The following is a 25,224-nucleotide window of genomic DNA, read 5'->3' as shown; positions in this document are numbered from 1 at the left end:
TTCCCAAATTTGTCTCGCGACCCCCAGGTTGAGAACCACTGGCCTATACCAAGCTGAGAATGTTTTTTCCATAATTATAAATAATGTTCCTAATTAATTTTAATGTGAGGAACTGAATTGTTTATAGACTAAGACTTGCCATTACTTTGTCATGCAATGCCTCTTGCATTTGTGGTCCTCTGACATCAGAAAGGGCACTGGAGAACACATGCACAGAGACATCTAAAGATAGGTCTTACTATAACCCTGTCTCATCCTTCCAAGCTCGTGTCCTCTACCAGTGGCTGAGGTGCTCTCCAGGCTTTCTCCAACTCTTCTCTGAGCCCCTTTCTCTTTCTTTTGTTTCTTTTTCTTGATGCTGCCATCACTTGGTATTGTCATGCCACCTTGCCTTTCCTCTGCTATTTGTCCACCATAATGTCTGGTTGGTTTGTCATACCATTCTGTGAGTCTGTAAGTATCACAGAATATTATGGCTCATACCACCTTTGGAGGTGTTTCCCATGTTGACCTTGTGGTTTTCCAGTCCATAGTAGATGCTCTTTACACAGTGCTTGCCAGTTATGACATTCAATTCTTTGCGCGTGACTTTCACCCTGCAGTTATTTGCACAGCCTTCACCAAGGGTCTTTTTATGTGGTTTGGGGTCTTTTCTGATCTTGGCCTGGGGCTTCTATTGCTTTGGTGTTCAAGCCTGATCCTAGAAGGAACAATATCACCCATTGTTCTATTAACTACCTTGTACATCAAGCAAATGGGAACCTCACTGATGTTAAAGACACTTAAGTTCCTGACCGTGCCTAGGTTCCATCCCAAATGTCACTGTGTGCTGGCGGCAAGACAGGAGGCCGAGGATTAATGAGTGTGAGAGCCACTATCCAGGATGGCACACCCCAGATCCATAAGTAGACTCTGGTGTAAGACTGTGCGATGTCACCAGGTCATTTCCACGTCATGTGAGCTTATCTCAAGACCCAGACACTGCAGCCTAGTTATGTGTAATCACCATGTCCCAGATTGTTACACTGCGAGGAAACTCTGGACACATTGAGCTGTAAAGTGTCAGTGAGATGTCAGCATGCTGTCAATCACTGACAACGTTTGTCTAATAAAACCAAAAGGCATTAAATGGAGGGAATGTTGGTGAAAACGATTTATTTCAATAAAAGTAAATTCTGTAGCCTACATTTGCAAGATAGTCATAGAATTAGTTTCTATTTTGCAGTTATCAATAGCGTTAATGGCATAACTTTTTCAGCATAAGAGCAAACTATGGTTTCCTAGCTGTCATCTGTACTCTGTACTTTCAGGGCTGTAGACACTGCTGCATCATGAACAAGCCAGGCAGAACATTCAAGCACATTCATTACCATTATGGCACAATGAACAATCAGAAATTAATGGATGAGCATTGCTGTCAAAAATGAATATCCACAAAATCAATAAAAATAGACATTTTTACATTGAAGTGCTTGACGTTTTGAGAATCCTCCAGCTGTTTTCTTCAAAAGGTCAAAAATGTTAAGACCCAGGTGGTAGAGTGAGAGCGGAGACACCTGGTAAACATGAAAAGTTTAAATAAGTACCTCATTATCTGTGTGTGTGTGCTTTTTTTTTGTGCTGTTTTTTCCTTTTTGTTGATAAATGTTTTGGCTAGAGTAGAGTAAAAAAAAAAAAAAGTCCAAGTAAAATTACCCTACACACACACACACACACAAAAAAAAGTGTTCTAAAAAAGTGTATCGTAATAAAACAAAAGAAAAAAACACTGTATAAAGTGCGCTTTGTGTTTTAAAAGATGGCATTGAAATTCTGCTTTCATATCACTACTAAGATTTTTGGCATGTAAAAGAATAAAACCACATTCAGCTCATTTTCTACCAATTCTTAAATCGACATCAAACCTTGGCACCATAAAACATAATAATAAATGTAGACCAACTATTTACATATAATTTCTCACATCACACCGCAAAGAATACACTCTAATAATCCCCGCTCTCCCCGCTTATCTCAGTCACTGTTTCCATCCGGACCTCCATTTGGGGCTGCACTTTGGCCGCTGGCCGAGAGAAGGGCACCTCTTCCTCCTCCTCCTCCTCTTCATCCCCGTCCACCTCCACTGTAGCGTCTTGGTACTGTTGGTACTCTGACACCAGGTCGTTCAGGTTGTTCTCTGCTTCGGTGAACTCCATCTCATCCATGCCTTCTCCCGTGTACCAATGCAGAAACGCCTTGCGCCTAAACATGAGGGAAAACTGCTCCCCCAGACGTCGAAAGATCTCCTGGATCGCCGTGTTGTTGCCGATGAATGTGGACGACATTTTGAGACCACGCGGGGGGATGTCGCAGACCGCAACCTTGACGTTATGGGGGATCCACTCCACGAATAAGTTGCTGTTTTTCTGTTGGATCGCGAGCATTTGTTCGTCCACTTCCTTGGTAGACATGCGTCCGCGGAACACGCCGGCCACCGTGAGATAGCGCCCTCTCCTTGGGTCGCAGGCGGTCATCATATTCCGGGCGTCGAACATCTGCTGCGTGAGCTCCGGGACGGTCAAGGCTCTGTACTGCTGGCTGCCCCGCGCTGTTAGCGGCGCAAACCCTGGCATGAAGAAGTGAAGGCGGGGAAACGGCACCATGTTCACGGCCAGCTTTCTCAGATCGGCGTTGAGCTGCCCCGGGAAACGCAGCGAGGTCGTGACCCCGCTCATCGTCATGGACACGAGATGGTTGAGGTCTCGGTAGGTCGGCGTGGTGAGCTTCAGCGTGCGGAAGCATATGTCGTAGAGCGCTTCGTTGTCGATGCAGAAGGTCTCGTCGGTGTTCTCCAGGAGCTGGTGGATGGACAAGGTGGCGTTGTAGGGCTCCACGACGGTGTCAGAGACTTTGGGGGACGGCATGATGCTGAAGCTGTTCATGATGCGGTCGGGGTACTCCTCTCGGATCTTGTTGATGATGAGGGTGCCCATGCCCGAGCCGGTGCCGCCGCCCAGAGAGTGGACCAGCTGGAAGCCCTGGAGGCAGTCGCAGCTCTCGCTCTCGTTCCTCACCCGGTCGATCACCTGCTCCACCAGCTCCGCGCCCTCGGTGTAGTGGCCCTTAGCCCAGTTGTTCCCAGCACCAGAGTTTCCTATAATATAATCACACAATAACACACATAACATAACTTTGATTGTTTAAGTTTTGTGCCTATGTGTCACCATCGTTGGTATAAGAGAAACTGTATTATATGTCATCTTTGGACACAGTGTCACAGTTGTAAAAAGGGTTAGGCACATTTTTCTTATTGTATAATGTTTAAGATCTAAGGAAAACATGTGACCTAAATCTAAATGTTCATAATGACTAAACTAAAAAATAAACTACACAACAGACACTGACTTTATGGAGGTTTGTTTCATTTCGTTTCATCCTGATTGTTTAATTGGGTTCCCTCTTCTTCTTCTTAGTAAACTGACATGCATTTCTTATGTTCTGTGCTTGTTACGTAATTAAACTCACTAACTCCTTTCGTGAGACTGTGTATGTGTATTTGTCTTCAAAGAAAAGACGTTTTGAAATCGCTCCAACTCCCCGAATCAATTAGTTATTACTGCTTTTGTTAATTGAAGACTTAGACAAGCTTGCTCTATGTCTATGGTGACGGTGTCTACAACTGGAAGTACAAAAAACAAAAAAAATTAAAATGCAAAGCTTGTCAAGAAGCTGCTTTTTAAAAAAAATCTCACCATGAATGAAATTGTCTGGTCTGAAAAGGGCCCCCATTCGACTCCCTCTGACACTGTCCATGGTCCCCGGCTCCAAGTCAACAAGTAGAGCTCTGGGCACATATTTGCCACCTAAAACATAAAAGCAAACACGCTCATGATCTTGAGATTTGGGTCATGACGGACAGGACAAATCGAAAATACAAGTGGTCGAAATGAGTTTCTTCCGAAGGGTGGCAGCATCTGGGCATCTGTTCTGGAGGGCTTCTGGTCACCTCCATGGGTAGGTGTACCAGGTGCATCCCATTGGGGGGAAGACCTAGGACACACTGGGGGGACTACGTCTTTCAGGTGGCCTAGGAATGCCTCGGGACCAGAGGTTAAAGAGACTAGATCAAAGTTGGTCATTTTATACTCACTACTGCCACCTCAGGTCTTACGCGTAACTGCATCTTCTATATTAAGCTCGTGCATGGACCCGAATTAACAACTTTTTGAGTGACGGTGCAGGATTTTAGACTCATTCTACACCTTAGGTCAATGCTGGGACATGTAAGGGGAGGAAAATGCTTGATTTTGACATTTTTGAACTCTGTAAGGTCCCTTTAAAGACCAAGTTTGATCAGGTCAGCGAAAAGAAACCTCTGAGAAACAACCCTGTCCAGTTGATGACTTTGAAAACCTTTGCCAGGGTTACCAAAGGCGCACTGAGTTACCTTGTGTATGAAATGCCACTTTAACCTCTTAACCTTAAGTATTTTCTCCAGTTCAGCTTCACCCAAATCTATAAGGTCTCAGCCTATAGGCCAGTGTAACGCCACCATTTGAAAGCTAAGACCTACAAAACATATCTAAATGGACATTTTCCTTCAGTTGTTGCCGTGTTGTCGTCCCCTTTTCAACATCTTTTTTTCATCATTTTTTTTTGTTGGGTTTTCGGTCACATTTTTTGCCACATTTTCATTGCTTTTTTTGTTTGGTTTTGGCACTTTTTTGTTGCTCTTTTGGGGCCTTTTTGCCACTTTTTATCACTTTTTTTTAATCACTTTACTATTGCTCTTTTTTGGCTTTATTGTTGGGTTTTCGTCACATTTTTGCACGTTTTTGTCGCTCTTTTGTAGCATTTTCAGTCCATATTTTCCATCTAATTGGGTAAAACCAAACAGGAGAAAATATGCTCGGTTCAGGTGTGGGTTAAATCCGGCTACTTCTTGAAGCCCAATATCAATTAAAGTTATGTAGATTTAGATATATTATATTAGTATTGCACCTTAACGCCAGTAAGCAACAAAAAGAAGATATATCAATTTAAAAAACCTTACCGTGAGCCTCATTGAAATAGACATTGACTCTCTCCAGCTGAACAGCGGCATCTCCTTCGTAGATCCCTGTTGTGTTGATGCCATGTTCCTCAATGATCACCTCCCAAAACTGAGAAAGACAAGTGAAAGAGTTTATTTGTAGGCTATAGTTTGAAGAAATAGTGCTTATATTGACATGAACAAAGCTTCTGGAGGGAAAAATGTTGTGTCTATTTTAGAGCAATGTTTTAAAACTGCATTTACATTATGCCGAAGACTTGATTTATTTAAGAAAACCTGATGATTAGAATTGGCACATTTGCAACAAACCTTTACAGGAAACCTAAGAGCTAAATGTTCTTCTTGTTTTGTACAGTCATGATAAAAATGTCACACCCATGCCAGTCTAGCAATGGCTCTTATCTTTGTCTTGAAAAACCCACAGGGAACACCCACTGTCACTCAGAGCTGATGGCAGTTTTTACAGGGTTATGTAGTCGATGTGAAGTTAGACCAATAGTCAACACACTTTACCAAAAAAGGTGAACATTTCAGGAATCAAAGCGAGTTACAATAAGCATAAGAGCTGAAAAGTATGTGTTTGTTTGTTTTCTTGGCCTTTAGACTTTATTTGACAAGACAAACAGCTTAGGGGAAAGAAGGTGAAGACTTTTTTTTCAGCAAATAGTCGCCTTAGCCACTACACTATAAGTTACGTGTCTGTTTTTTAGGTTTTGTTTCTTAAAGTCTTGACTTACAATTAAATAAAAAGACATTCACTCCTCATGAATGCATATTTCTTTAGTTTGTAAAAGGCAACATCTAACAAGTAACCAGGACTGCAGCTACATCTTATTAACCTATTGACCTGATGAGTTTACGAGTTCACACAGGGACACCCGAGGGGGCCCGAGGAAGGGTCTCCTCTCCTGATTCACGGGTAGAGCTAATTCATAAAAATGAAATGCGCAAAATGTGTGGTCATTCTTAACAGAAATTCATTATCAGAATTAAGCACATTAACATCACTTTCTACGATATCATGGCATTTATAACATGAAAGAGCTCTAGCATTGAAGCTCAGGTAATGTGTTTCCAAATAGTTTATCAATAGAGTAAAAGATGAAGAAAATATGAAAGATATTGGATTACCTTCGAGCCAATCTGGTTGCCACATTGTCCAATTTGCAGATGCACAATTTCCCTCATGTTGATGGAGTTACAGTACAACAGCAGGTTGGGGTTTCTGATACGGGGCGCTTCATGATGGGACCTTTATACTGCCCCCCACCCCTCCCTTACCCTGTGAGCTCATGAGTGATGTCAGTGGGGGACCCTTCAACAAATGTACGATTGAGGTGAATCACTAAAATAAACAACAAAATAACATATAAAAACAGAATTAGGTTTGTTATTAACACACATTTAATATGTTTTAAAGCTTAAGTCCAAAGACAAGAGTGTTATGAGTAACATTTAAGCAATGCTGCCCTCTTCTGGTTCAAAGGGGGAACTGCGTGGTTGGTAGTAAAAGTCGGTTTCACAAGATTATAGGTTTTCTGACGGTCATACGGTCATCTTTGCTTTTGTAAATAAACTTTTGCCAAGGTTGTGTAGGATTTGGGGACTTTGCCAATGGCAGTGGCTCAGTGCCAGTTTTGAAATCTGCGTATAAAAAACGGGCAACTTCAGCAAAGAACTGTGGTCTATTTCAGCCAAAACTGCAGCTGAACATTTAGACCATCATTTGGATGAACTTATAAAATAAAAATGGTTTAGCAATGTCATAATTTTAAATTGACTTTATATTTAATGCTTTTTGATGACATTTAAAGCCTCAATTTTTTTTTATTTGATGACTTTTAATGCTTTTTAAGAAGAAGAAGATCTTTATTTATATAGTGCCTTTCACAGACATTGTCACAAAGCGATTACATGAGACAATTGTACATTCACTCCATACTCGGTGGTGGTGAGCTACGTTTGTAGCTTCAGTTTCCCTTGGGGGAGACTGACAGAAGCGCTGTCACGACTGCACACATCTGCACCAACGGTCCCTCTGACCATCATCATTCATTGACGCAATTCCTGGCCTATTTTATATGCTTTTTAGTGGTAGGGGAAACCGGAGCACCGAAGGAAACCTACACAGACACGAAGAGACCATGCAAACTCCACACATGAAAAGCAGGTGAGAATCGAACCTGGGACCACTGTGCTCATTCAAAGGAATGTTTATTACTGTAAGCCTCCTGTTCAAATAAATTAAGCAGATAAAGTCACCCAAAACGTGTTAAGGACACATTCTCTGCCAGGAGGACACATTTTTCATAACTTCTTGGCTGAAAATGGAAAGCAAACTGCAAACTGGTTGTACTGCATTGTCTGAGCTACATAACTTGGTCCACACTATGAAGAGTCTATGTTTTATTTGTACCATGTTGTAGATTGGAGTCGGATCACATTACTGTTTAGTAGACAATGCTTTACAGGATCCCAAGGAATCAAAGGTGCACTTGTGCAACCCGTTCATAAGTAATAATGTTATAATTACACAAACTTGTCCTTTTGTTTACTTGAGTTTTGTCGTTTGATACACTGTGCAGACTTGGTCCTCCAGCCACTTCTTCTATGTTCTTGTTTCTTCTTCACCTTTGACATGTCCCTGGTATAAATTCGGGGTTTGACCGCTGCCTCTTCCCTTTGCAAATTCGAAGAGGTCTGTTGGAATCCAATGTTTAATGAGTCCTTTCATAAATATTTTTTTAATTTATTTGCTTCTGTAAACACATTATACTTGTATTTAAGTTGGTATTTTCGTCGTATGTTTTATTTTATTCATGTGAAGAAATGCGGCAGATGTTGATCGAATTGTTATAATTGTCTGCCAGAGTAAACTGCCTCCAAAATCTCCAAAATCTCCAGGCTCCTTAATGCACACAAACTGCACAAATAACACAACCCAAAAATCCACCGGTCACACTTACACCAAAAAACGGAATGACGGGGTCGTTGCTGCGCATGTGCAGAACTATCGAGTCATTTTACATTCAGCCATCGAGTTCCGCTTTTTAAGCAAATAACATGATTTCATAAATTCTACTGTCGAATTAGGCAGTCTATTCTACGTGTAATTAGTAAATGACGTAGCTGCTAAAACAATTTGCCTTTAAATATCTGTCTGTTGAAAATATAGGCTTTAAAAACAAAAAAAAGTACATGTTTTGTCAATAATCAGAAAGCATGACCGTTTAAATGTAATAAAAGTTGCTGAGGAAAGAGTCGACTGCTCTTTAGTTACGTAATATTATGCAAGACAAAGTTTACCAGCTGTTAATAACTCGTTTTTAATGAGAGGCAAAGACATGTGCACATGCGCGTTGAAACTGTCAGTGCAGCTTGACAAAGAAGTGCATCTCGACGTTACACCTGGCGGTCATGAAAATTTCCACAGCGTGGCTTTAAGTTTAAAAATCTCTACTACGAAAGCCAGACGCTTTATCATTATTATTTTAATGACCTGAATAACCAAAGACATGAGGCAATTTTGTGGCTGCCTTTCAAATGTGTTTTGCTTGATTAGCCTATACTTTGTAACGCCAAAATATCAGTGTGTTGTTGCCTATTTATCTATCTAAGCCTATTCCTTACCTTACATTTCGGAGTTGTTTGTGGGGAATGGTGATTGTGTTTTGGGGTGATATTTGTTATTTTTTGCTTCAAAGAGGACACCTCTCCCCTGCACCTCTGCTTCTTGACGCCCCGGGCGGGTTATCATGTGACGATCCGACCCTGGTCTGGTCCAGAGCGGTCAAGCGACGACAACGAGGGAACAGGAAACTCCGCACAGCCGCTTTCAAAATAAAAGTCAAATATTGTACAGCGCATGTAGATTTATCAATGCATGTTTTCACATTGAGTAGGAGTTCAATAAAAAGGAGCAAAAACATGTGATGAAAATATTATATCAACAATGGAATGGGTTATATACGTGTCAAACTTGGCACACACTCATAATACACATTCACAATAGCGTTACATTGCTTGTGCTACCAGACTGCTAGTACTAAAAGCAGTAGTCTGGGACATGTGTCGACACGGAATGGGACATATGTCGACACAGAATGGTACATATGTAACCCCCTTTTATATCAACAATGGAATGGGATTGTGACAGTGTTCTGACTGTGTGCCAACTTTGGCATGTGGAACCCATCATATTGCCTGTAGTACCAGACTGTTGTGAGGGAGGGTAGGACTTTGATATCCTATAAATGTAATGGAGTGACTTTGCATTATACTGTAGTTTACAATAGCCTATGTGATTAATATTTATCACTAGCAATTATTCCATCAAACAGCATCTATTAAAACAAACGTGAAAACCTGTCAGATTTAACATCAAAGAACCATTCTCTCTTCCACACCCGCATTTATACAGAGTACATAGACTTAGAGGGCTCGGTGAGTAATGTATTTTTGCAAATAGGATACAAAAATCCACATGCGGGACCTGGGATCAATCCACCGACAACCGAAGTTTTGTGTGTGTGTGTGTGTGTGTGTGTGTGTGTGTGTGTGTGTGTGTGTGTGTGTGCATGTGTGCTACAAAACTTAAGATAATATAATTTAGCCTTGTTTTAATGACAGAATTGGGTAGAGAAGCTAAAATGTGTAAGTAAAAAAGCTGTGACCCAAATAGTTACTCACGTAAAAGAAAAAAAAGAACTTGGAGGAAGCACTGCTTATGTTCTGAGTAACTGAGCATTAAAGTCAGATTTATGTTTTAGTGTTGATGTAACACCTTGTTAAAAAAATTAGAAAATATAGCAAAAAGTTGCTCATGTACATGTTGGCATAAATGGTACAGTAAGAAGCCTATGCTGCTCCTCACTACTGATTAAAGTTAAAGGTACGGTACATAATAAGATGCACACTAACCTTTTAAAAATTAAAAAACAAGTTTAAAAATTTCCAACTTGTTTTTAGGGATCTGGCAACCCTACATCCATGTGGCTGCCGAACTAAACTAAGCCAGACTTTTAAATAACAGCTAAAATGCAGTGCTTATTTTTATTCACTTGTGTCTTGCACTTCAGTTCAGTTTATGATGTATATGGTTTATAATTGTATGAGTTTTATTTGATTATTTCTATGACCAGAGAACAGCGAACAGAATTGATTGACTGACTAATTGATTTAATATAAAATGCTTTTGAAATCATAAATAAATCAATATTGCATTTCCCCCTGTAAAATCATTATTTCATTTTAACCTCGTAACCCCCACATAAACCAAGCACATTTTCTCCAGTTTGGCTTTACCCAAAACTAAAAATCTTACACCCTCTAGGCCAGTCTAAAGGCTCATTCATACTTCATAAAACGCAAGAACTTCTTGTTCTTGCACCCTCAGCTGCAGAGCAAAATGGAGGCACTTTTTCCTTGCAGCCATCGAAACGTTTTGTAGCTAATGACGTTTCCATGGCGACAAGGCAAAAGTGACTTCATTTTGAAGTTCTTGCGTCTTGTGAAGTATGAATGAGACTTAACACCTCATTTGAAAACTAAAACCTACAAAACTCATCTAAATGGATCTTTTTCCTTGCGTTGTTGTTGTCGTCTTGTCATCGGATTTTTGCCACTTTGCATCACTTGTCAGTCTTTTGTTTCTTTTTAGGAGGGGCTCTTTTTGTGTCACTTTTTCATTGATTTTTTATCACTTTGTTGTTGTGGTGTTTTTGTGAATTTTTTTTAAAGGGGGGGTATTGTGCAAAATCGACTTTTTCAAGCTACACATCATGTTATTATGTCATTCCCTTATTAAAAACATGCCTGAAGTGTTGCCTTGGCACATTCACGTATTTCTGAGTAATCTGTAAAAACTCTAATGGCAGCCATTTTAGGGATAGGTTTGCCTGAGTCCTCCTAGGAACGCCCCCACCTCCTGGAGACGCCTCCGAGCTTTCGTCACCAGAGTAACCAACCACTGCTCCTCAGCAGAACCCCCTCCCCACAGAGGTTCTTAAAGAGACAGAGGCCTATTTCAAGACATTCACTACAGCCATTTTGAGAGAGCAATTTTATACAAGGCAGTTATTCTAATTTACAGCATTTACAGACCAACAGAAGGTTTCGTCATCATTGTAGTGTGCTATAGACTGGTGCTATGTGATTGAAAAAAGCATAATACCCCTCTTTAAATCACATTTTCACTTTTTCATTACTTTTTTGTCTCTTTTTTGCCACTTCTTTGTGTGTTTTCATTCTTGTCTTCCAGTCGCTATTTTTACACTTACACACACAAAAAAATTATCATATATTTCATTCATGTCTCCGAAAACTCGTGTTTTTGAGCAGTACTAAGTAACTCTTCTCCCTAGAGGCCATAAGCGCAACTGCAGGTGTAGTAGCAAGTTACGATTTTTTAACGTATTAATTGTCTTGGAGAGTAAATACTACACTGACAGGAAAGTCGAAGGGAGAGAGGGTTACTGTGCATCCAATTATACAATGGAAATATTTTTTTTTTACTCAAACCTGGCTGTAAATACTGTTTAAAGTGACGTTAGCCCGCAGTTAGCTTTGCCCGTTAGCCTGTTAGCTTCTTCTTCGTGATTTCATTAGTGTGTATTGCTTTCTCCGCACCGGTGGCAGTCAAGTTGCAAACATGGTTTTCTGGTCAGAGACACCAGGGGGAGATGAAAGACCCCCGAATCATCCCATAAACACTTGTATTACCCCCACAGGGACTACGAAAAGGATTTATTAAGGTAAACACGTTACTTAGTACTGCTTTAACGGGAAACTTCCCCCGCGTGCTTTTATTGTGAAGGCTTCCGCCGGACGTCGCCGCTCGTCGTCCGTTGCCTTCACGCGCCTTCGCTCGTTCCCAGGGTTCCGTGAGAGCGGTTTTGCCCCACCCCACCTCCACAGCGCTATCTGTCTCAATGTACAATCCTCAGAGAAAAAAGAGGGCAAAATAATTCAGGGTAACGCCGCGATCAAAACGCCTCGCATTCCCCCCCCCCCGGGGCGATTCTTCGGCGCCTTCTCCGCACAAAAGAGCTGGATTTCGTGGCAGCGAACACCGCGGTACGTTCATGTATCATGCACATGTAACCATAATCTGCCATACGGATTCAGAGGGAATACAAAAAAGCTGCGAGACTTGACAGTGGGCTGTGCATGCGCCAAACAGGGAAATAACAGCGCCTTTTTTTCCTCCTCTTTTTAATTTTTTGTTCTTTTTTTTTTTTTTTTTACACAGATACCACCTGGATATTGCGTTGTATTCAAGGACAAACGGTGTGTGTGGGGGGAAACCTGCGGAGAGGCTTTCCGATGTGAGGAGAAATACAAATTAACAGAAAAAAAAAGAAAAAAGGACGGACAAGGGGCCTTTTGGGGGTCTGGTCAAACCCTTAACGCAAGAAAAAAAAAAAAAAAAAAAAAAAGCGGCACCAGCATCTTGAAAGGAAACCGTCCTGTCAACCGTCCAAGAAACGGGATATTATTGATAAACGTGCCTCCGTTTACGACGACAACCCCTAGCAATCTGGGGGTGGGGGGGTGGGTGGGGGGTGGTGGTGGTGATGGGGGGGTGTAGTAATGTGAGGGGATATTGAAGGAGCCACGGAGGAAAGAAGCAGCAGCAGCAGCAGCAGCCCCGGTTTTGAAAAAGCCTGATGATTCACACGCCATCATTTCAATGGGAATGTTTATTTTTTATTTCTTTCCCACCCGCCCTCTGATGTGATCCGAGAGGCTATTTGCAAGCAGTCCCCGGTTTTTTTCCTTTTTTTGTGAGACATCCCTCACCCCTCATTATCTTCTAAAAATAGGGGGAAAAAACTGAGGCTTTTTTTTTTTTTTTTTTTTTGGTGGTGGTGGTGTGTGGCAATGAATTGAATGGCAGTGAGGTATCTGCCGGAAGATGGGCTCAAGAGGAGGCTAAGAAAACCGACCCAATAGGAAAAAAAGGAAGAAGAAGAAGAAGAAATGCATGTACAAGAAGAAGCCTGCATTTGTATTTGAACCACCTAGTGATAAACTGGATCAGCAGGATTGGCCTATTCACAGGAAAGCTAGAGATTTTTTTTTTTTTTTCTACATCCACTCTCGTATCGGTGTTGATGACTTCATTGCGGATTTACAGTGAAAAACACAGGATCCAAGCGTCTGAGAGGGCGGCATCGTTGCTCTGCTCTCCCTTTGACTGATCTCTGTTCAGAAATCGCCTGTGCATATCCACATCCACCCCAGTGCCGAACCCGGTGGAGTGACTGTCTTAGCATTTCTGACAGTGTCTCCTTTAGCGTGTGTGTGCGTGTGTGTGTGTGTGTGTGTGTGTGTGTGAACGTACGAATTATCTGGCAACATAAATGACAGTCGTTTTGAGCCAGGTGTCCCTGTCTTTGGTCAAAGGTATTTAGGATTCATTGATTTTTTTTTTTTTTTCTTTTCTTTTTTTTTTTTGCCTCCTCTTTTGATCAACACCCTCCCCTTCCTCCCTTTCAAACAAGACACCCATCCGAGCAAGCCACCCTGCCTCCCTCCGACCTGACCCAAAGTGTGGGTTTTTGGGAAGATGGGCTGTCTGGGTAATAGTAAGACTGAAGACCAACGAAATGAGGAGAAGGCACAGAGGGAGGCCAATAAAAAGATCGAGAAACAGCTTCAGAAAGACAAACAGATATACCGGGCAACTCACCGGCTACTACTATTAGGTGGGTACTCTAAATATTTCCTGTTGCTTCTCAACCAAGTACCTAGAATAGTTATGTAAATGGTAGATACTTTTGTCTGTTGTTTGTCTGCACCTCTTCCGAACTGAACAATCTGTAGTTTCGTTTTACCTATTGACACAACCTTTTTTTGTTTTATGTGGTTTGCAGTAATAATAATCACTGCTCACTTCCAAATGAGCTGTGATATAAATTTCCCTTTTGATACATCGCAATTCGAGTTGTACTTTCAGCCGCCAAAAATGTAGGTGTGTTTAGTTCCCTATTAGATGATGATTCTACCTAGAGGCTAATACTTGGAGGGATATGTCAGCGCTTCTACACAGTTACAAAACCGTACAGGTTTGCATCAACAACCTGTCTGCCAACACCGCCGCCTTTGCCAGCCATTTGTGCTTTTTCCTGACGAGTTTTTGTTTTGCGATTGGACTTGCGATCTAGACTGGAATAGGAACTGCTAAACTAATACAAGAAATCACATGCATTACAGGGCATGTTTTAGAGCAGTCATCCGAACCAAGGGTGCTCGGATTAAAAAAGAAAGTGAAACGGAGTGAAATTTCATTATTAGTATCAAAGGAAAGTTAGTTTGAATTACGAAAAGGTTTGATTTTGAGAGTGTTTTATCTTCACTTTGAACACAATGCACTATTAAAGATGAGTTTAGTTTAGGGCTGAAACAACTAATCGATTAATCGACAACTAATCGATTACTGAAATAGTTGTCAACTATTTCAGTAATCGATTAATCGTTTTCTAGTAAAAACAGACTAAAATAGAGCAAAAAAAGACATGACAATTATGTATTTTGGATGAAAACCTACTTTGTTTTTAAAGTTAGGGTCTGCAGTGTTTTGTACATTGTAAATTTCATAAACATCTGTCTATGTCTCGTCCAATCAGAAAGCAGAATTAGCACAAAGAGCCTCCTACAAATGTTTACTTTAAGTTTACTCCATCAACAGGTTTTCAAGCGGCACCACTTTAGCTTTATGTGATAAAAAAATTGAAAAAATACAATTTCCATGCACCTTTCACAGTCAAGCGATTAATCTTAAAAATGATCGGTAGATTAATCGATTACCAAAATAATCGTTAGTTGCAGCCCTAGTTTAGTTGCTCACTTTGTAATAATATTGGCAAGATTCTCGAGGTAGGAGGTATAAATGAATGACTCAAGGGGAATTCGCAGGCCTGTCACGATAACAAATTCGAAGTCCGATATATTGAGGCAGGAAAGTATCGCGATAAACGATATTATTGACTCGAACGATATTCGATACTGCCAACTCCGGCAAAAAAAAAGACAGGAAACCTTTGTTCTAAAAGTGTATCCTCATATCTTGTAATACCACACAAGCTGCAATAATAATGAAATTTGCTTCAGTTAGAAATCAAAGTTTTACGAAGAAAAAAATAGGGGGAAATGCTAATAAATGTACAGACGATAAATATCGAGCCCAAAAATGTATCGGTCATTTATTGAACGATAAGTCGATATCGTAATTATCATGACAGTCCTCGGTATGCGAGACACAAAAAAGGTTGGGAACCACTGTTTTAGAAGTCCAAGTATCAAGATTTGCAGGTTTTATACACATGGACACCGGACCTTGTGCCTTAATAATGTCAGTCTTTGTGATTTGGTGTATTGAATTGCTGTTATTGGGCATCCCTATAGCTTCTTACATCAATTACACAAAATACACCTCACTGCAGTACGCACACGAGCAACACTTTTGTACTTGGACTCTTTCAGACGAGTGAAGTTAGTACATCTGCTTTGTCTACACGCACATTTTGCCGTTTCTTGTTATCACTTACAATAATCAGATGTGTCTTTGTGTCATAAATCAAAATCAGGATCTTGGCTTCCTCTCATATTGCCAACTGACTCTGCCACTTCCCAGTCCTATACACGTTAATTTTATTACAGGACGGTGAGTAAGAGGTAGTTGTGCGTCCGGTGTGTCTTTTTTTTTCTAATGACAAAGCCCGTAAATGAGAGTAGACCAGCTGAATACACAATAATCACTGTTGCTTTCCGGGATTTCTAATGTTATAAAGCTCACACAGGCTTCATTGCGGTCATACGAAATCTTTTTTACGCTAAAGTTTGCCATAGATTTTGGGCTTTTATTATCGCTGCTGTAAAGGAAAGTGCACTACAAAGAAAAGATAAGTCTATTAAAACAAAAATGAGCAACATGAGATTATTATTATTATTGCTAAAGCTATTTGTGGATTTGTCTTGGAGGCCTCCAGTCATGGTCAGTGCTAGTATCCCAGCTAAGCCTCTTGGACGGCAAATTAGGATTACTATTAGGATTATAGCCTCCTCTTGAAAGACTATCCTGTCCATTTTAATCTGAAATTGATAGGAGATTTGTGCACAGTTACACTTAGCCTTTGGATAGCAGCTGTTTAGCCGAGCTGCTAATGCTGGCTGCTTCTGCTGCTACTAGTCGGGCACGGGCTGAGCTAGCACCGTTTTCTTTGCAGGCCACTCTGTATTACACTGGCACTTCTGAAATATCAATAGTTTCTGCATGTTTACCTACAGGGGAAAGGGTGTGAGTGACGCTGCAAAACGTTAAAGAGCGATTGTGTGAGATATTTAAAAAGCAGATGTGTTTTTTCAGAAGAATATCGTCATACTTGATTCTAAGATTAGCAATCGCACACATTGTTTGGATACAAAAGAAGCAGCGAAGGCCATGGGCAATAAGCACGACACAAAAAACATGTTTATTCCCCGTTTAGGCATCCACACAATTTCCAACTTGTTTTTTTTTTCAATTGTATTCCTAAAAAAAAAAAGAAGCTAAACATGGATTTTAAAACTCAATGGTTCTCGTTTTAGATTAAACCTCTTGAACAGAGCATATTTTCTCCAGCTTGGCTTTACCCAGATCTAAAAGCTTCTTTAAAAAAAGCAAAATGGAGTTGAAAACGAGGGTGGGAATGCAACAAGAAAGTGACAGATTATGTGGAAAAAGAGCGACAAGAACGTGCCGGAGAAGTAACAATAACACAGTAGAAAAGCAACAAAAGAGCGACGAAAACGCAACAAAAATGCGATGGGAAACTGGTGAAAACACGACAAAAAAGCAGCGAATAGAAGCGATGAAAAAGAGACAAAAACATGACAAAAATGTGACAATCAGTTACACAGGTCTTAGCTTTCAAATGAGGCATTATACAGGCCTAATAGGTATCGAGAAGCTTTAATGCGTTTAAAGTGGAGGACAAGAGGTTAAACAAATGAATTTCCATTGACTGTAGGCCTCTCCGGTTAAAAGCACCGATACTTGAGATCGACCATAGATTTGATCACGATTTACAGTTTTCATTGCGCAGCCTAAACACTGTCTGACACATTTGACATGTTTTGGACTCGTGCTGTTTCAGGGTTGTATTCGTAACAAAGTCCAGATCTGATTTGTCAAGATCAAAACGCATGCAATATTTTTTTTTCTTCCCCCAAACAGTAAAGTCTGTGCACTGTTTTTCATAAATGTTTCACGATTTGTCTCTAACTCATTCTTCTTCCTCCTCTTTGCTCCAAGGTGCGGGGGAATCTGGAAAAAGCACGATAGTCAAACAAATGCGAATACTCCACGTAAATGGCTTCAACGCAGAGTAAGTTCCCCAAATGGAAAACTGAAATGACTTTATACAGTCACTGATGTGTTTTTTTTCGTTCCCTGTTTTTGCTCCACATGCAAAGTTAAAGTGATCTGAATATACAACCTCTCATCCAATATTTGTACTTTGAAAATCAAATGCAGCGATTGCAGATATTCTCCTTTTAATTCTCATCCACTTGATTTGTAAACTTGGCATTGTAGGTACAAACATTCGGGATTTCCGAGTGTTTTGAAGTAAATAGTCAGTGCTGCTCGACACAAGAAGAAAGCAATGTCTGTTTTTGTTTTCTGTAGAAACATCATGGCCTAAGGTGTTGCGAGCCACTTGGTCTTGTGAATTTCCTCTACCTTTTATGCAAGAGTATACGAAAGAAACAAAGTTACACTTGTCTCTTCTCCATGAGCCTTTTCCTAGAAAGAAGTTATCGTCATGTGGGTTTTTTTGCCCATAAGAGGCGGATATTCCTTAGAAAAGCTGTCTTTGAACCCCTTGTGTATCTGAAGATGTTGCTACTTGGTCCAGGGATTCTCATTACAAGTTTACCCGCCTATGTTCTTTTCCTTTATAATATCGTTTGTAGGGATCGGATAATACACTTTAGTTGCGATACGATGCGCATCCCGATCCAATACGTACTGCAATACATTTCTCATGTGCTGAGTATTATGATTTGTCATTATAATGAACTGCAATACCTTACCCTGAATACATTGAAGGAGAAAGCACAAGTTGAGTTTCCAAAAGGTATAAACTAAATATAAATCATTGAGTAAAACATTTTGACAAGTGCAAATGGCAGAGGCATTTTGAAAGTCTGGCTCTTTTGTTTAAACCAATCAGAACTGAAACTGGAACTAACAATAAGTCAAAAAAACATTGGCGATATGGGCGATATGGCCTAAAATCTATATCACGATATAAAAAAAAAAGACATATCACGATAACGATACATTTGACGATATAGTTGACAATGGAAAAATTACTTGAAAATCCCAGCCTTACGCCAATTGAGAAGATTAATTCTATGATTTTTTTTTTTACGGAATGCTAATTTCCTCACAAATCTGATCCACTGAAGCAGCTTACGTCCTTCATTTCATTTAACTTTTGAAGCCCTTGTCCCCGTGTTCTACAATCAGTGTTTATGCTGCTCTGATGGAGCTGAGCGTAGCATAAATTATATCGTGTCCACAATGATATAATAATGTACGATATCCAAAAATGATATCGCGATAACGATATGCGATACGATATGGCCCACCCCTACCCAGCCCTAATAATTTGATGAGAAATAATCCTGTATTTCTGGTTTCCTTCTGGTTTTGGTTTCCTTCAGTGTATTCTCACTGCTTTTCCTGCAGTTGTCGTCTCAGATCTACATTTAATCCAATCAAGTTGTTTTCAATCCATGATCATGATAAAAGCAAACTAAAAGTAGGTAACGTAAAATCAATAATATCATATAATTAGCTGTTTTTAGTAGTCAATTGCCAATTATGACCCCGAAGTACCTTTGTTACTTCACATGTTTTACCAGATTCATAAAAAATATCCATGTACCGCATCTTCCGGACTATAAGTCGCACCAGCCACAAAATGCATAATGAAGAAGAAAACAGCATCTGTGAGTCGCAACTACCTGGGCATGAAGGTGTAACTGCACCGTTGACAAGCCTCTCCCGGCGTCACGTTGATCAAGCACCCATTTACGAACCCGTTTCTCTAGCTGTTACCATCTAGCTTTTAGTCCACGAGTAGCTTCTTTTGTTTTCTTCATTGTGGTAAGAGTAACCTCCGCTTGTCGCCAGTCCCTCACAAGTTTCTCGCTCACTCCAAACATTTTTTCTGCTGCTCGGTTAATGTTTTTTAATCTTCAGTGGTACAGAAGCAACACAAGCCTAGAGCGCCCCCTAGCGGCTGTCAGTGTGAATATAACAAACATGTGAAATTTATATATTGTGATATATAAGTCGCACCTACGTATAACTCGCACCCCCAGCCAAACTATGAAAAAAATGCGACTTATAGTCCGGAAAATACAGTGCTCGGATTGCCCCACGAGTTACTTTAAATGATGATAAAGTTTGTTTGCTTTAGGGGTATTTCAGCCTTTTCTGTGTCATATCTAACTCTGAAAAGATAAAGTTGTGAAACAAATGTGCCACCTAAGTGACTTGCATTTATTTCTCAAAAAAAGCTGGCGACATTCACCTCTATCAGCCATTGCTTAAGCGGTTGCCGTGTGATTCTGCAATTGTTTAACAACATGAACAGAATGATAAACGCCGCAGTTGGAAAAGGGTTTGGCAAAAGCATAACGAGTTAGCTCAGATTTTGAAAAATAATTATGCAAGAGGAGCCCTGTAGCTCTCTTTTAAAAATCCAAAGCTGCTTCACACAGTTTGGCGTTGCACAGTCACACGTTTGTGGTGGTAAGCTTCTCGCTCCAGTGAAAGCAGTAGCCTCCCAATCACCTCCTGTGGTTCCTCAACCTCCTCCAATCAGTGCAACAATAGATCTAACCACCAACCTGACAAATGAGCCTGTGAATGTTTCCAATGCTGCTCCAAAAATTATATTGAACGCTGTTTAAAAGATATTTGTGTTTCCCTCATCGCATCATTGGGCCTGTCGAAATTTCTTCAGGAATAGGGCTTAACTATTGTAATAGTTTAAACGGTTAAAATAGTTCAGGAGAGTGAACAGTTGAAATACAAAGTCATGAATTAAACTTAAACGCAAGATTTCAAACATGTGTTAGGGCTTATGCCGCTATACGATATGTGTAATGATACTGAGGGCTTGGTATGATCTACTTTACGGCATATTGTACTAGTGAACCAAGTATTGCATTTATGATTTAATACATCACCCGGAATTCATTTAATTACTAACCACAAATTGAGGATCTAAAGGTTATAGATTAAAGGAACAGGCCACCGTTTTCCCATACTGAGACATGTTCTTACCTGAGCTTAGACGAGTTGATGTGTAGCTGTCTGGTCTTTACGCGTGCGCTCAATCACCAAAGATGTTGTTAGCATTTAGCCACCCCTACTCTCCTCTATGGGACCAAACGGGGGTGAAGTTAGAAGCAACACCAAGCTCTTCCACGTTTCCCCTTTTTAAATACAGTTACGTGAGTAGTTACATGATCCAAGTACACAAGATTAAACATGTTGATTTTCTAAGCGGATAGAAAGGGGAACTATATTGTAAGGCGGAATAACACCTTAGGAGCACTTCGACGTCTGCGCAGTAAAGTGAAGATATTACCTTTAAACATAAGTCAGTCTGATATTGAGCAAAACCTTTGAAAGTGCAATGGCAAAAGCATTTTAAAAGCCTGGCTGCCTCATGTCGGAGTAACTTGCGATATGGCTGTGCAATGTTGCGATAAAGATATTGCCATTTCAACACGATATGGTCCATTCTAATCAAATCAAAGCAAATTAGTTTTTCAGCAAATTGTGTCAAACAACACTGAAAAAAACACCACACAAAAAGACTAAAGTGAAACAAATGTTCAACTTAAACTTTAACATGATTTGGCCGATATTGCAAAAAAAAAAGTGTCGATCTCAGTCAGATGAAGACTTTAGTGATGTTGCGATATATTGTGGCTTCTCGCAATCACCTAATATCACGATAGGATATTTTTTGTGATATATTGTGCAGCCCTACTCTTAAAGGGGCTGGATGCAAGTTAGCCATTTTACACTCACTACTGCCACCTCAGGTCATACATGTAACTGCAGCTTCTATATTAAAGGAATAGGCCACCGTTTTTACATACTGAGATATGTTCTTACCTTAGCTTTGACGAGTTCTTTAGGACCTGTCTGATCTTCACCCGTGCCTTCAGTCACGTAAACACAGCACAGACGGCGTTAGCATTTAGCCTCTCCCCCTCCGCTCTATAGCTCCAAAACTGGTCAAGATAGAAGCTACCAAGCTCTTCCACGTCTTCCCTATTTAAATATGGTTACGTGAAGTGTTACACTACAAAGTATAATTACACAAAATTAAACAATGTGGATTTTCTAAGCGGATAAAAGGGGGAACTATATTGTAAGGCGTAATAATACCAGGAGTAATTTGGCATCCGCACAGTAAAGTAAAGATGACTGCGCAGTAAGGTGAATATTACTGCGCGGATTTCGAACTACTCCTGGTATTATTACGCCTTACAACATAGTTCCCCCTTTTATCCGCTTAGAAAATCCACATTGTTTAATTTTGTATAATTATACTTTGTAGTGTAACACTTCACGTAACCAAGAAGAAGAGCTTGGTAGCTAGAAGGCACGGGTGAAGACCAGACAGGTCCTAAAGAACTCGTCAAAGCTAAGTTAAGAACATATCTCAGTATGTAAAAATGGTGGCCTATTCCTTTAAAGGAATAGGCCACCGTTTTTACATACTAAGATATGCTCTTACCTCACTTTAGACGTGTTAATATATCCCCGTCTGGTCTTTGTCCGTGCGCTCTGCCAGGCAAACGGAGCACATACGCAGCCTCTCCCACATGTCACATAGCTCCGAAAAAGCTCACGATAGAAGCTACCAAGCTCTTCCACGTGTTCCCTATTTAAATAAAGTTACGTGAAGTGTTTTCATGCGAAGTATATTTACACAGAAATGTAACATGTCGATTTTATAAGCAAATAAAAAGGGGGACTATATTGTGAGGCGTAATGATACGAGGAGCACAGCGTCCGCGTAGTAACTCCTAAAGACTTCCCCCGCTCACTTCCGTCAATAGCCTTTAGGAGTTACTGCGCGGACGTTGTGCTCCTCGTATCATTACGCCTCACAATATAGTCCCCCTTTTTATTTGCTTATAAAATCGACATGTTACATTTCTGTGTAAATATACTTCGCATGAAAACACTTCACGTAACTTTATTTAAATAGGGAACACGTGGAAGAGCTTGGTAGCTTCTATCGTGAGCTTTTTCGGAGCTATGTGACATGTGGGAGAGGCTGCGTATGTGCTCCGTTTGCGTGACAGAGCGCGCGGACAAAGACCAGACAGTGATATATTAACTCGGCTAAAGTGAGGTAAGAACATATTTTAGTATGTAAAAACGGTGGCCTATTCCTTTAAGCTCGTTCATGACTCGTGCAGGATTTTAGAGGCAGTTGTGGTGAATAGATCTGGGCTCATTCTACACCTTAGGACATTGCTGGAACATGTAGGGGGAGAAAGATACTTACTTTTAACATTTTTAAACTCTGTATAGTCCCTTTAAGTTTAAACCAGTCCGCACCAATAACAACACCAACCTCAAGTCTAAAGCACTGAGTATCAAAGTATTGTGATACATGGTTTCCGATGCGATGCGTGTAGCACAACAAAGAGCGACATATTACGAAACAATATTTTGTCCCTGCTTTAATGTTTGTAGAGGTTTAAACTACAGAGTTAGCTAGTGACAATGGTTGTTTTTTTAAAGACCTAGTGTACGGCTGTTAGAGTGGAGGCTGTTGATGCCAAAGCTGCAATAAATTCTTGCTCAAATCACTAATGCCACGAACTGTCCTCTGTTCCTCCCAGGGAGAAAAAGCAGAAAATACACGATATTAAAAACAACATTAAGGAAGCTATAGAGGTAAGCACTCTGCCGTACAAGTCTTCTTCTGAGAAAATACGCTACAATGTGAACTAATTCCGCTTCGCTCTTTCCTCAGACGATTGTTGCTGCCATGAGAACGCTCACGCCGCCCTGCAAGATAGCCTCGCCTGCAAACCAGTCCCGAATCGAGTATGTCCTGAACCTAGTAAATCAGAAGGACTTCGAGTTTCCTCCGGTAAGTGCAGCTCTCTTCCACCATATTGACGGTATTCAATCCATTTATTGCATTGCTTGGGAATGTCTTGCTGGGTATGTAGCAGAATTATTTATTCAATATGAGAACTAACTTAGGGCTGCAAATCCGCTACTGGACTGGTACTCAGTATTTGTGTTCTTGACTGACACTGAACCTTTTGCCTTTTTTTAAGTTCCCATTTGTTTTAGTTTTAGACTGTGTGTGCAACAGATTGTGTAACTCCCAGTCAGACCTCTGTGATTTAGCGATATATTGTGTTATATATTGTGTTGATGAAGTTGGTTCCTCAGAGGCTTCATAACCTGCTGCCTAGGTGAGCCACCCGGTAATTAGCAGGTGTGTCTCCGCTTGGGACGGTGTCAATTGAATAACCATTGGTCTCACCTGAGAGATCCTCAGTGATTTGCTCTGATAGTCGGGTAATAACCTTAAATGTCTCCAATGGGACCTTCTGTTTTAACTCGGGGGACGTCACATGATCCTATAACCGCTCAGTCTAGCTCATAATGTTGGCATGTTGTTGATGTTTGCTGAAAATCGACTCGAAATTGGAAATCTTGTGAAATGCAGCCAATGTCCAGGCGTCGGCAGGCAAACGAGGATGAAAATATCTGAAAAAAACGGGCAAAATCTGAGGACATACGGCGATGCGGGACTTTCCAATGTGTTTTACCATGTGCCAATCCGCTGACTGTCCCTTTCTCCCTCTTTCACTGAGAAAACAGCTCCTTTTAGATTTGTTTTATCAAGAAATAAGCTAAATTTAGAATTTTTTACATGGAAAACCGCAGACAGTGTTTTTCACCCGCAGAAAAGCTCACAAAACCGTCCAACTGTAAACAGACCTGGCAACCCTGAGCGATGATGTGCTGTTCCTCTTCTTTGCGACTGCAGGCGTACATGCTCCGGTCCACCTTAAAAGAAATCTGTCGTGCTACCTTCAAAAAAAAAAAAACTTGAGTCATTGTTTTCACGAACGCTAAATTCTATTGTAGTCTATTGTAAAATAGTTTGAGAGCATATCTTAAACTCCGATCGCTGTCATACCTCTCACTCCGCCCTGCACCAGCCCAGTCCGTGCTTTCTGTGTATGTGCTTGTTCCCCGCTCTTCACTTTCACTGAATGAGCCAATGCATTTACAAACTATAGTCTCTTTCTGAGTAAACAGGGAATATATATCTTTCAAAAAACTCATTGGGACTAGGGGCATCTGTCAAATTAAGAGGAGAAGCAGCGCAAACCTTGAATCCGCTCGCCACTTCGAAAGCGAATCATCGCCGCTCACGAATAACGTAAACGAACGCAAAGAAAGAAAGTCGGGGGTTGTGGGGGTACAAAATCTGGTGTCCCGTTTACTGTGTTAAAATATAATGAGTTTTGTAGATTGCTGAATCATTGCAAAGAGCTAAAAATAATACATGAAATTCCCTTCTTCCCTTTTTAAAGCTTCTTCTTTTGGTTGTGCCCCTAAATGTTTTCTCTGTGCTCCTAAATTTCAGAACTAGGAGCACAAGCACTACCAAGAATTTTTTTTAATTTCGAGCCCTGAAAGGAGAGTAATGCTAAATTCTCCGGTGTGGCAAAGTGATAGTCTGGAAGTCTAAATGTTTTACAAATTTTATAAAATGTGCTAAATCGGCCACCTGGTTTTCCATTTTGATGTAAAGTAAGTACAAATATACCTAAATTATTTTTTGGTTAAGTCCCTCCTTTCCAGATTTCTTCAGCTAGTCAGAGTCCAGCATCCTCCTGCGTTGACCAATGAGCTTTTCCTGAGAACCTGTCAGGTCCAATCAGGAGGGAGGGGGAGGAGCTTGATCATTTACTAAATTAAATGATCATAAATTAAATTAAATTCTGTTCCTCCTCTCATCATTTTGCAAACTAAGAAGGGCTTTCTGGTCCAAGAGGGGAGGAGTTTACTTTCACGTTTCCACCCTCTCCTCACTTTGCAAACTTACAGACTATCACTTTAAAGT

General features: G+C 40.6%; 3 protein-coding genes and 1 long non-coding RNA gene across 5 annotated transcripts in view; 1 reads left to right on the top strand and 3 right to left on the bottom strand.

Annotated features, from left to right (window-relative positions):
* The window catches only part of LOC306980135, an 857,770-nt gene that overhangs the window by 315,834 nt on the left and 516,712 nt on the right, over window positions 1–25,224 (bottom strand). The gene's annotated exons all lie outside the window — the stretch shown is intronic.
* The window catches only part of inka2 (inka box actin regulator 2), a 373,123-nt gene that overhangs the window by 162,547 nt on the left and 185,352 nt on the right, over window positions 1–25,224 (bottom strand). The window lies entirely within an intron of this gene.
* tubb1 (tubulin, beta 1 class VI) lies at window positions 1,769–6,249 on the bottom strand. The gene is made up of 4 exons (XM_079578965.1): window positions 6,164–6,249; window positions 5,033–5,141; window positions 3,732–3,842; window positions 1,769–3,133 (listed from the first exon to the last, which is right to left on the bottom strand). Exons 1-4 carry the CDS (start codon window positions 6,218–6,220, stop codon window positions 1,986–1,988), a joined length of 1,425 nt encoding a protein of 474 aa, XP_079435091.1. The 5' UTR covers window positions 6,221–6,249; the 3' UTR covers window positions 1,769–1,985.
* Window positions 11,881–25,224, top strand: part of LOC306980084 (guanine nucleotide-binding protein G(s) subunit alpha) — a 45,596-nt gene continuing 32,252 nt past the window's right edge. Inside the window, exons 1-5 of one of the 2 annotated variants that reach the window (XM_079579324.1) lie at window positions 11,881–12,106; window positions 13,537–13,740; window positions 17,328–17,400; window positions 22,970–23,024; window positions 23,104–23,223. In XM_079579324.1, coding sequence (XP_079435450.1) covers window positions 13,602–13,740; window positions 17,328–17,400; window positions 22,970–23,024; window positions 23,104–23,223 — 387 coding nt within the window. In that variant the 5' untranslated portion in view covers window positions 11,881–12,106; window positions 13,537–13,601. Of the gene's footprint in view, window positions 12,107–12,927; window positions 13,439–13,536; window positions 13,741–17,327; window positions 17,401–22,969; window positions 23,025–23,103; window positions 23,224–25,224 lie in introns of those variants that run through there. The other variant, XM_079579323.1, reaches the window with a different exon arrangement.

The sequence above is a fragment of the Gobius niger genome (assembly GCF_951799975.1).
Source record: "Gobius niger genome assembly, chromosome: 20".
NCBI lineage: Eukaryota > Metazoa > Chordata > Actinopteri > Gobiiformes > Gobiidae > Gobius > Gobius niger.
The sequence above is the reverse complement of the archived record's forward strand: the minus strand, read 5'-3'. Positions and strand labels throughout refer to the sequence as shown.